The sequence below is a fragment of the Sinocyclocheilus rhinocerous genome, unplaced genomic scaffold, assembly GCF_001515625.1.
Source record: "Sinocyclocheilus rhinocerous isolate Xijiao unplaced genomic scaffold, SAMN03320098_v1.1 scaffold275, whole genome shotgun sequence".
Taxonomy (NCBI): domain Eukaryota; kingdom Metazoa; phylum Chordata; class Actinopteri; order Cypriniformes; family Cyprinidae; genus Sinocyclocheilus; species Sinocyclocheilus rhinocerous.
Window position 1 is genome coordinate 838,890 of NW_015659967.1, and position 13,385 is coordinate 852,274.

Sequence of the window (13,385 nt, forward strand, 5' to 3'; positions counted from 1 at the left end):
GATAAAAGATGTATGTAATCACTTCCAAAATTCACAAAATGTTTTATCTACAGAAATATTCTGCTTCAGTTCATATTTGTTGGCATTTAGATTTTCAAATACCACATTTTCACTGCTCTTTTGCTTTTCCGCTTGCCGGACACGAAGCGAGGCACGCACATTCGGGAGCGGTCAACGTAGCTCTTATAATTAAATATTACAAAAAATTACGTCATAAAATATGATGACAGACATTCAAAGCTTCATTGTAAAACCTCAAAAGAAGCTTCGAATGTAAATATGATATGACAAAAATGGCATTCAGTTCAGGCTAGTATGAACGGTCAGAATGACCGCTATGGCCATTCTAGTAGTTATAGAATTCCGGTAGTTCTAGTGTTAAGTTTGTGTGACAACAGGTTTACAAATGCTTCTCATTCCAAATCTGATGAATACTGTAATCATCTGTCCACAAAAATGTTGGAAATTATGCAAATGTGAAAAAGCATGACTTGACATACACTGTCTTTCAAATGCATGTTAAACTTGCAACACATGCAAAGATTGAGTGCTGCATTTAATATGATCCAAGATGCTGAAAATACTGAATCACGAGCTGCTCATGTGTAAATGAACACACACGTCCCATTGAAACACGCAGTGCAACAGACTGTATGCTTATTTCATTAAAATACTAGGGCTGGGCAAGTTAACGCGTTTTTATCACGTTAACGCATTAATTAATTAACGCCGACAATTATTTTATCGCGCATTAACGGAGTTTTTATTATTATTATTTATTATTTTGAAAGTCTGTTGCTCTTATCACATACAGACAAACCATGGGTCACAGGAGGGGTGGGATGTTGAATCAACGTCGCAAGTTTCAATGTTTGCTCGTTCATCTGGTAAACAGCTCGATGTGTTCACGGTTAAATCTTGCTGAATTGTTCCTGGTTGTCCTCCAGGACCTGGGTGCGCTGAGAGACATCGTGATCAATGCCAACCCTGCCCATCCTCCTCTGTCCCTGCTGGTTCTTCATGCTCTGCTGTGCCAGCGCTACCAGGTGCTCTCCAGTGTGCATGTGCACTCCTCTGTGAGTGTTGTGCCCCCTCCGCTGCTGTCCTGCCTGGGCCCACGGCACATAGACAGCTACGCCCGTCAGCGCTTTCAGCTCGGCTTCACTCTCATATGGAAAGATGGTGAGAGGGTAAAAAGAGAGCAGCACTAGGGTTTATCAGAATGTGTTTTCCTGGAGGGCCGCTGTATCTTGTGCATTCAAGGAACCGTGGTTCTCTTGTATGAGCAGAGTGAAACTGATCTGCTTAACACTCCTCTAGAGGATGTTAGTGTAAGACTCAACTAGGAAAGAGGCCAAAACGAGTAGCTTGAAAAGCTTTTGTGGAGGTGTCATTTGAAATGCAACACTTCAGAATGACTGGAACTGAATTTGAAGGTGTTTTTGGTGTGCAGTGGGGTCTGATTAACTAAAAATTGCCAGTTTTTGGAAAATTTCTAAGGCAACTTCCTACATATTACTGTGTAGGGAAATCTTGGGTTTCTATCAGACATTTGGAGACATGGAAACCAAAATTGGTGTGATTGCAACACAAAAGAAAGTAAACTAACTTTCAGAAGTTTGGCTTTGTGTTTTTGAATGATGCTCACCAAGGCTGCATTTGTTTGAGCAAAAATACAGTAAATTAAGTAAAATTTTAAAATAACTGTTTTATATTTTATTATATTTAATATGAAACCATGATCCGCACTCACAATAGTCTGCTTTTAGCATTTTATTTTACATTTATAACCAGCGGCACAAAACGCAAACCTTTTGGTTCAGTTCATTGAATAATTAAATCCCTCCACACACTTTTTTTTTTTTAAAAACATTTAAAAAGTGTTAAGTCTCTAAACACACACATACATTCCATTTTTTTTTTTTTAAAACATTTAAAAAATCATTAACCAGTGTTAAGTCTCTAAACACACACATACATTCCATTCAAATGCTGGTCAATTTCCATTCGTATATAGCACAAATTTTTACATCTACCAATACATTACATAAGACATGATTAAACATGACTATGGCTATAACATGAATCATAGAGGATCACATATTTATAAAAGTTAAACAGTTAAAAAAAATTTTTTAATAAATACACAATCACCAACATCAACTACCCAAATTAAATATCAAAATACATAACAATGGACAGTTATTAAAGTGATTAAAGTCAGCATAAATAATCACTGATCTTCACTTTTTAAATACTCAAGATACATTCCACAAAATATTAAAATTGATTCGACCAGTTATGTCTCATTAAAGGAAAACGGACAAAATCAAATTCCTCATTTATGAAAATGAATTATTCAACGCAATGAAGCCGAAACGTTTGTGTTTTTTCCTGCTGGTGATAAATGTAAAATCAAACTTTTTTTGCGAGTGTGGATCATATATTAAGTAATTAAATAGATTGACCCACCAAAATAAAGTGTTAAGTGACAAAAGAGCACAGTGCAAACTGTGTTTTTTGGAATCACAATAGTTTTATTTGAAATTTATTCCTGTGTTGCAAAGCTGAATTTTCAGCATCATTTCTCCAGTCTTCAGTGTCACATGATCCTTCAGAAATCACTCTAATATGCTGATTTGCTGCTCAAGACACATTTCTTATCATTAGGGATGTAACGATCCACTCAACTCACGACTTTGTATAAAAGCGTTTGCTAAATGACCAAATTTAAATATAATGTAAATAAAACTAAATTGAAATTTTAAAACAAACCCCAAATCAAATAAATAAGTAAAGCGCTGCACTCTGAGAGGCAAGATGAAAAGAAAAAATACCATCTACACTTTTCTAAAGACAGTAAGTTCCCCTCAGACATACATTCATATAAACTCCTACCCCTAATTGAATCGCGATTTGTTTAGCATCTCAACCAATTTGAATCGTCACATATTTTAATCGATTTTCAACCGGCTCGCGGTTAATCGTTACATCCCTACTTATCATGCTTCATATTTCTGTTGAAACATGATACCTTTTTTTCAGTATTCTTTGACTGGTGTTTAGCAGATTCTGACTAATGCTATAATGCTAAAAAAAACAACGCATTGTAAATGAGAATCCTTGGACACTTCACAGAGCGCTTGCACAAATGTCTGTTCTCTGTGCTGCTGGTACTGTAGGAAGACTGGTGGTGTTACATTTTTTAAATTTCAGTATCAATGTGGTCCAGAAGTACGGGTGCTTTTGGCAGCACTAGATTTGATTGTGAATGGTGGGTGTTTATACCTGCCAGACCTGTTGATTGTGGTGGACTACTCCTCCGAAAACTATTTGGCTACCAGTCAACATAAAAAAAAAATAAAGCTGAAAAGAAGAGTGCATTCATTTAAAGGCAGAGCAGATTATTACATTTTGACAAACAATTACCAACACAAATTGCTTTTACTTTGTGCACTGATAAATTGTGCACAATGATAATAATAAAAAATATATATATACATATATACATACATACATACATACGTACACATATATATATATATATATATATACACACACACACTCACGCTGCCGTTCAAAAGTTTGGGATCAGTAAGATTTTTCATGTTTTTTAATGGAGTCCCTTATGCTCATCAAGGTTGTATTTATTTGATAAAAAATACAAAAAAAGTAATATTGTGAAATTATTGCAATTTCTAATATTGGTTTCCTGTTTTGATATACTTTAAAAATATTATTTATTTCTGTGATGCAGCGCTAAATTTTCAGCATCATTATTCCAATCTTCAGTGTCACATGATCTTCAGAAATCACCTTAATATGCTGATTTATTATCAGTGTTGAAACGGTTGTGCTGCTTAATGTTTTTTTTGGAACCTGTGCTACTTTTTTCTTCGATTCTTTGATGAATGAAAAGTTACAAAGAACAGCATTTATTCAAAATGGAAATCTTTTCTAACAATACAAGTCTTTACTATCCAATTTGATCCATTTAACACATCCTTGCTGAATAGAAGTATTAATATCTTAAAAAAAAATTTAAAAAAACATTTACTGACCCCAATCTTTTGAATAGTAGTGTATATTGTTACACAATTTCTATTTTGAATAAACACTGTTCTTTTTAACTTTGTATTTATCAAAGAATCCTGAAAAAAAAATAAAGTATTACAGGTCCCAAAAATATTAAGCAGCACAACGGTTTCCAAAATTGATTATAAGTCAGTATATTAGAATGATTTCTGAAGGAAATCATGAACTGTAGTTATATTAGTGTTATAAAGAATGTAGTTAGAGTATTCACATTTGCCTCCAGATATTTGGACATGCTGATTGTTGTATCATCTGTCTCCTTTCAGTGTCAAAGCTGCAGATGAAGTTCAACACGCAGAGCATGTGCCCGATCGAGGGGGAGGCCAACGTCGCCCGCTTTCTCTTCCGTCTTTTGAGTGCCGAACCCCAGGACCCGCTCGCCGCCACGCAGATGGACTGCTGGATAGACACGGCAGTTTTCCAGCTGGCCGAGGTGGGCAGTAAAGAACATGCGGCCGTGCTGAGATCCCTAAACTCGGCTCTGGGATGTTCTCCGTGGCTTCTGGGTCAGGAGTTCTCTCTCGCTGATATTGTGTGCGCCTGCTGCGTCCTGCGGGCCGGCCAGACCACCTCTGCAGCAGCTAACATACAGCGCTGGCTCAAGTCCTGCCAGAACCTGGGCCACTTCGACTGCGTGAACCCGTTACTACAGTGACGAGAGCTGGGAGATTAGTGCAGGTCGCACTCCGGAAACTGATACACCACAGTAAATGATATCATGAAAAGGGAAATGCAACGTGACATCACCAACCAAATGTAACCTGTTCTGCCAACAAACACTGTTTCGTCCCAGAATCCGGTGTTAACTGAGCTCAGGTCTGTAATATGGAATGTTTAGAAATGATGTCACTGGTGATGTCATGTTGATGTTTGAACTGGAGGCGATCTGAAACTGATCCCAGGCCAGGGCCATAGATGCAAACACTCAGAGAGAGGGCATTTGGGATAATGATACTGTAAACGCAACTCCCTCCCGCCTTGTGCCTAATAAAACATTGTACTAGAAGATGTTGTGTGTTGCTGTGAAATAATCTATCGGGTGTTAAATGAAGCGTTTGAAATGTGAACCCAAGGACCTACTGGTATGTGACGGTATGAGAGGTGATACTTTGTAGCGTCTTTTTCTTAAAACCTATTAAACATTTTCACTTCGGGTTAGACGTTTATGGATTGATTTTTTTCCCCCCCAGTACATATGTGTCCCTGGACCACAAAACCAGTCATAAGGGTCAATTTTTCGAAATTTTTATACATAATCTGGAAGCTGAATAAATAAGCTTTCCATTGATGTATGGTTTGTTAGGATAGGACAATATTTGGCCGAGATACAACTATTTGAAAATCTGGAATCTGAGGGTGCAAAAAAATCTAAATATTGAGAAAATCATCTTTAAAGTTGTCCAAATGAAGTTCTTAGCAATGCATTTTACGAATCAAAAATGAAGTTTTAATATATTTACAGTAGGAAATTTGCAAAATATCTTCATGGAACATGGTCTTAATATCCTATGATTTTTTTGGCATAAAAGAAAAATCTATAATTTTGACCCATACAATGTATTTTTGGCTATTGCTACAAATATACACCAACGACTTAAGACTGGTTTTGTGCTCCAGGGTCACATATATAGAATGATTACTGTTGTATCTGAGTGTTAGACAAAAGGATTGCACTTTAATTTAAAAAAAAAAATAAAATCCTTTTAAATAGTAAAACAGTACTGCTGAAAATTTTCAGGTCTGTAATTAATACTTTAATTACACAAGAACGCATTAAGTTGATCAAAAGTGACAGTAAAGACGTGTTACAAATAATTCTATTTCATATTTCATTCTTTATTCATCAAAGAGTAATAAATGTATCACAGTTTCCACAAAAATATTAAGCAGCGCAACTGTTTTCAACATTGATAAAAATAAGACATGTTTCTTGAGCAGCAAATCATCATATTAGAATGATTTCTGAAGGATCATGTGACACTGAAAATGCTGAAACATCAGCTTTACCGTCACGGGGATAGATTGTATTTTAAAATATAATGCAATATAAAACAGCCGTTTTAAATGTTTAATATTTTACTGATTTACTAAAAAAAAAAAAAACACTTTCCAACAGAACATTTGAATAGTAGTGCAGCTTTCAGCTTAACTTCATTAGACTAAGTGATGTAATTCTAGTAAAAAACTAGATTTTTATATAGAATTATAAAAAAGTGATCATTAGGCAAAATGGCGTTTGATTTATTACAATCAAAAAGGCCCAATCAAAGAGGCTGTAATACATGATGTAACCTGTGGATGGCAGCACCAGACTTCCTCAACAACTCAAATCGCTGAGTTCAATTTCAGTTGATTTCCCTTTAGGCAAAATAATTTTAATATCGCAGTTCTCAGTTTTTACCTCCACTCACACGGGAAAGAATTCACACCCTATACAGATCAAATGACACTTTAACAAGGTGAAAGGTTTAAAAATAAGGTTTAAGCAATCATTGGGATCCTAAATCGAACCCAGAATGTAACCACGTATTTTTCATTTAAAATCAAATTGAATTAGGTTAATAAGAATAGCTTATGTATTGAATCACTAAGCACAGTATACACACAAAACACAGATTTAAGCTGATATGAATGTAGTTCCAGGATCTACAAGGATGCTGGTAAAGCCCTGCTTGGTAAAATCACGGTTGTCTCTAGCCTAAACAAACCACATTATATTGTTTACAGTAGTAGGACACTGACCTTTACAGCAGATGATGACAGGCCAGTTATTACATTGTTGTTGTACATATTGCTAATTTCCCCCGTAATAGAAGAATATTTGTTTTTGTTTTTCACTGAAGTGCACATTTCCACGCTAAAGAGGTTAAAGAATCAAGGATGATATTATCAGCCCGGCGTCGATAAAGCTGATATCAATTTTCTCTCTCATGTTAATGAGAAAATTCCCTATAACGCCTTTAGGGACGGTCGTCTTTAAGGGTATGGTGTGTTTTTAGTTGAGTTATTACGCCTAGAGGTCTTGACAGCTGTGCTCAAGACGTTTTTATTTACACGATAGCTGTTGTGGAATATAATGGGATTCATGTCTGCAGGCGAGGGTTTAAAAAACATTATGCTTTGATTTCACTAACAGCACTCATCAGTGATGTTACTTGAGGGCTTAAAATTAGTCGTTTAAGTCATCTGTTCATTAGAATTGAGAAATATCTGATTTATGGATTTGGGAAACTCATAGGTCTGTTTCTGGCTTCAATGCAGTGTTCCAGCTGTGTTATTTACACAAAAACTAGGCTATCACACTAAATGTGCTCACCATATCTCCAAATAACACTTTTTTTGTTTCTCTCAGAATGTTCTTCTTCCCAAAACAGAGCTGTTGGATAATCAGTTTATACGCTACATCTTTTTTTTATATATCCTTTGTTTAATCGTAGTCATTAAAATAACCTTCATAATGTGGATGATTAGATGAATATGTACATGCAATATTTCATGTAAGTTAACATATTTAGTTCTCATTGTACCACAATGTACAGTATAATAATCTTGATTTTACATTTCTTTTACTGACCAGCACCCATAACGAATCATTATTAGATTAGATTCACATTCATTGTCATTGTCATTGTGCAGAGTACAGTACAAAGCCAATGAAACGCATTTTTGTTGCATAGCAACCATCTGTTATGCCAGGGACTATAACTTATACACTTATGAATATGCTTGATAAAATAATATTAAGATAAAAATTTGTGTCCTTAAATTTTTTCAAATATAATACAGTAACCCAGTAAGTATTTGGACTCATTATTGACACATTAGTGGCATAAATTGTGCAGATACTATTTTGTTAATGCAGTTACATTTACATGTGGTTTAGGTGTCCAAACACTTTTTGGGACCACTGTATATTTTATATTTTTGTACTACCATTCAAAATTTTGGGGTCGATAAGATTTTTTTTTTTTCTTTTGAAAGAAATTTAAACTTTAATTCAGCACAGATGCATTAAATGTAGTGGAAAAATTACCACAAAAATATTTAGCAGCAAACTGTTTTCAACATTAGAAAAAAAAAATATTTCTTGAACAGCAAATCAGCATATTAGAATGATTTCTGAAGGATCACGTGACACTGAAGACTGGAGCAATGATGCTGAAAATACAGCTTTGCATCACAGGAATAAATTACATTTGAACAGATATTAAAATAGAAAACAGTTATGCTAAACTGTAATAATATTTCACAATATTACTATTTTATTGTGTTTTTTTCAGCTTTTGTGAGCACAGGAGATTTAAGAACAAAAAATCCTACCGACCCCAAACATTTGAACAGCAGTGTGTCTCAGTATTTGTAACAGCAAACATAATGTAAAACCCATATGCAGACGGGCTGTCAGTTCTGTCCTTCATGCATAGGTCAAGGTCAAATATGCACAGAACCTTCTTTCAGCGAGTGCTTTCTAAAAATAATGCCGTAGAAAGGTCAGAGTGCTGACCTTTGTTGTGTTGGTCCACTTGTCAGACAATGCGGCCTCTCCTTGAAGAGCATCACGCTCAACCTGCAGCTATAATTGGTGTTAACATCATGTTTTCAGGCTTATTTCACACCTACCACTCTTCAGTTACCACAGATGCATCCTGGCAACATAATCTCAAGTGTTTTAATTTACACGGCATACATCAATATACAGCTGTGAAGACACGTGGGACTTGTCTGTGGCTATGATGTTCAAAAGGTGAAATAAAGGCAATAACATATCAGAAAAGTTTGTTTTGTCATCATCTGTTTAAGTTACTATTACTATTGCTTATACTTGGGTTAGGTTTTTAACCCCATTCTCCTAAACTACAATGTGTAACTCATCCCACACAGTTTGTGATTAAGACATGAATGATACCTCTAACCATGTAGCATGCTGAGGAGAGGTGTGCTATTGCTTCTCTATCCAATCAAATGACCAAAAAATTCCCATAGACTTACACTAAATGATGCACTTGTGTCATATCTAGACACCAGAATATCATAGAGACTTGGAGGTGGGCTCTTTTGATTGGGCTAATGATCAACTACATAGCAACCACCAGAACACCTTAGCAACACCCTAGCAACTGCAAAATAACACGCTAAAAACCTTGCACCACATCTTAGCAACTCCCTGGCCACCACCCAGATTGTCTTAGCAACTGCATAACAACATGCTAAAACACTTTGCATGTCAGTTTTGCACTGGCTCACACAACATACTTTTTTTTTTTTTACAAAGTTTAGTTTTATAGTATATTAATTCTATTCTATTCTCAATTTTCCAAACTGCTTGTCCTATGTTGGTTCTCAGGAATACTGAAGCCTATTCTATTCTATTCTATTCTATTCTATTCTCCAGTTTACAAACCTTTTGTCTTATGTAGGTTCTCTCAGGGATGCTTCAGCCTATTCTATTCTGTTCTGTTCTGTTCTGTTCTATTCTATTCTCAATTTTCCGAACTGTTTGTCCTATGTAGGTTCTCAGGGGTGGTGGAACCTATTCTCTTCTCTTATTTTCCAAACAGCTTGTCCTATGTAGGTTCTTCGGAATGCTAAAGCCTATACTATTCTATTCCATTCCATTCTATTCTATTCTATTATATTCTCCATTTTACAAACCTTTTGTCTTATGTAGGTTCTCTCAGGGATGCTTCAGCCTATTCTGTTCTGTTCTGTTCTATTCTATTCTCAATTTTCCGAACTGTTTGTCCTATGTAGGTTCTTCGGAATGCTAAAGCCTATTCTATTCTATTCCATTCCATTCTATTCTATTCTATTCTCAATTTTACAAACTGATTGTCCTAAGTAGGTTCTCAGGGATGCTGGATCCTATTCTATTCTATTCTATTCTCAATTTTCCAAACTGTTTGTCCTATGTAGGTTTTTCGGAATGCTAAAGCCTATTCTATTCTATTCCATTCCATTCTATTCTATTATATTCTCAATTTTACAAACTGCTTGTCCTAAGTAGGTTCTCAGGGATGCTGGAGCCTATTCTATTCTATTCTCCAAACAGCGTGTCCTATGTAGGTTCTTCGGAATGCTAAAGCCTATTCTATTCTATTCTCCAAACAGCGTGTCCTATGTAGGTTCTTCGGAATGCTAAAGCCTATTCTATTCTATTCTCCAAACAGCGTGTCCTATGTAGGTTCTTCGGAATGCTAAAGCCTATTCTATTCTATTCTCCAAACAGCGTGTCCTATGTAGGTTCTTCGGAATGCTAAAGCCTATTCTATTCTATTCTCCAAACAGCGTGTCCTATGTAGGTTCTTCGGAATGCTAAAGCCTATTCTATTCTATTCTCCAAACAGCGTGTCCTATGTAGGTTCTTCGGAATGCTAAAGCCTATTCTATTCTATTCTCCAAACAGCGTGTCCTATGTAGGTTCTTCGGAATGCTAAAGCCTATTCTATTCTATTCTCCAAACAGCGTGTCCTATGTAGGTTCTTCGGAATGCTAAAGCCTATTCTATTCTATTCCATTCCATTCTATTCTATTATATTCTCAATTTTACAAACTGCTTGTCCTAAGTAGGTTCTCAGGGATGCTGGAGCCTATTCTATTCTATTCTATTCTATTCTATTCTCCAAACAGCGTGTCCTATGTAGGTTCTTTGGAACGCTAAAGCCTATTCTATTCTATTCTATTCTATTCTATTCTATTCTCAATTTTACAAACTGCTTGTCCTAAGTAGGTTCTCAGCGATGCTGGAGCCTATTCTATTCGATTCGATTCTCAATTTTACAAACTGCTTGTCCTAAGTAGGTTCTCAGGGATGCGGGAGCCTATTCTATTCTATTCTATTCTATTCTCCATTTTACAAACCTTTTGTCTTATGTAGGTTCTCTCAGGGATGCTTCAGCCTATTCTGTTCTGTTCTGTTCTATTCTATTCTCAATTTTCCGAACTGTTTGTCCTATGTAGGTTCTCAGGGGTGGTGGAACCTATTCTCTTCTCTCATTTTCCAAACAGCTTGTCCTATGTAGGTTCTTCGGAATGCTAAAGCCTATTCTATTCTATTCTATTTTCCATTTTTAAACTGCTTGTCATATGTAGGTTAAAACAATGTTTTTTTGTTATACAAAATCTGACTACTAAATCAACAATCAAGTCAAAAATATGCAAAGTGTAGAAAAACACAATGGTAATCAGAAACATCATGTAAACCTATATTTTTTCCATCTCTTGAAAAGAGTGTAGGGAACCAGCTAGCTGTGAATAGATCCTTTCCATTTGCTTGCTATTGATGAAGTCTTGTGTTCATCACGGTCGGCCCAATCAGTGTCTGCAGTCAGGACGCTCTGAGTGCTCCAGCCTGATTCCAGCCACACATTCTCCATCGATCCACTGGGCTGATCACACACTCATCTGGGGGTCCAGCTCATTTTCTTAGATACTCCACCTCCACCATACTTATTATTACACTATAAATATCAAAAACAGTCTCCAGTCTCAAATGGTAACAGCACACCCGCACCTCTGTTTCTATATTATGATGTGTTCTCTGAGAAACATTCATATTGCTAATGGATTTAGTGGCTTCCATGTTCAATAGTGCAATTTTTGTGTAAAATGTGTTAAGCTAACAAACAACCGGCTGCTGTCGTAATGTCTGTTTCCCAGGAGAGACTGAATAATCGTTTTACTGTGAGGGTCCAGGCAGACTAGATTGAAGGAGAACAGATTAATCAGGTACTTGACGCAAACTCAGTAAACAATCGCTTTTTAATGTCTCCCAAAGAGGATCTATTTGATTGTCCTTCAGAGAACTGTTTCATCAGCGCATGTTGCTTTAACTGCTGGTCAAATGACTGCTGGTTGGAAGGATGGTATTATTGTTTTTTTTCTCTGATGTAAGGCCACTAATCAAATAGGTACCATGGTACTTCCATGCTATTTTAATCATGTCTTATGGAATGCTTGGAAGTTCCTTGGAGAACCACGTGAATGGCTTGATTCATAAATTGAGTAAGCATTGAGTACCATGGTACAGTATATATCAAAGTACCATGGTATTACAATCTAATACCATCAATTCCATTGTACCTTTTTAAGGCTATTTATTGAATGTACCATCAGTTTGTATACTGATGAGAAAAGTATTATGATATACGGTAGTATTTGTTTCCCTGGGTATGATTTTCATGAATAATAAAGCTGAAAAATATACAAATATTTTATACATAAACAATAAAAAGTCTTATTGCTTCAAGTGGCCATCTGATAACAATGGGAAAACATCCCTTCCCTTATTAATAGACTTCCCTTTTAAATAATGTAAATGAATGATTACAGTGCTGTAATCCATAATCAGCAGCACATTTTAGATATAATCTGCCCAATACTGTGTAAAAGCAGGTCTGTGTCAGTTTTGTTAAGCACCAGTTACTGTACTACTGATGATGATGAAATCATCCATCCATCTATTTCCCAAACCGCTTGTACTGTAGGGTCACGGGTGATGAAATCATTTCTGGTAGCCTAAAAAAATCTCTTTATGAAAAAAAAGATATATTATTAGTCAATATTTGTATTTATAATAAATCTTTCCATATACTTTCTGGAATAAAACTTCCTATGCCATATTTTGTAAGACATCATTAGTTAATTTAACATAACAATATTAGTTATGGCTGCATTTATAATTAATGTATTAAAGTTATCAAACCTCATCTGCCATATGTTACAACAGATTATATAATGTAGAATATAATAGATTTACTTTATATGGGAAGGGTGTGTGTGTGTTTACAATATGGTTAGTAGTAAATATAATAAATTATATTAAGAACACAAGTTTTCATTAAAAAAAAGTATTTTATCAGGAATTAATATGTCATATAAACAATTTTAAGTGGATTTTAGCGCGACTGGAACGCTGTATCGACCAATCAGCGGCCAGAACCAGAACTTTCTGTTTTATAACTCTAATTGTGTTACTGACTCCAGCTCTTTATCCAATATTTGAAAAAAATCTCATACCACATAAAACACAAAACAGTGAAAATTCATTCCAGTCTCTTTATTAATTCACACAAGCATCAAAAACATACTTTATAGGCTATTTGATTTTTGTGTCTTCACTTTTTCTTTCCTTCTCTGTTTTAAACTCATTTACAGCAGCTTTCGTTTAAGCATTAACACATATCCTGCATTTTCCTTCATCATGATGATGGTGAAGAGATGTGAGAGCATCATCTTATTCTTCAGGCCATGTGTGTTTCTCATTGGTTAGTGCGACTGAAGGTGGGGTTTGA

At 35.5% G+C, this 13,385-nt stretch overlaps 1 protein-coding gene across 3 annotated transcripts in view; it reads left to right on the plus strand.

Annotated features, from left to right (window-relative positions):
• The window catches only part of LOC107724742 (aminoacyl tRNA synthase complex-interacting multifunctional protein 2-like), an 8,323-nt gene extending 3,053 nt beyond the window's left edge, over positions 1-5,270 (plus strand). For 2 of the 3 annotated variants that reach the window (XM_016533771.1, XM_016533768.1), the window contains exons 3-4: positions 948-1,182; positions 4,362-5,270. In XM_016533771.1, coding sequence (XP_016389257.1) covers positions 948-1,182; positions 4,362-4,750 — 624 coding nt within the window. In that variant the 3' untranslated portion in view covers positions 4,751-5,270. The remainder of the gene's footprint in view (positions 1-947; positions 1,183-4,361) is intronic. The other variant, XM_016533770.1, reaches the window with a different exon arrangement.
• Positions 5,271-13,385: the final 8,115 nt, after the last annotated feature.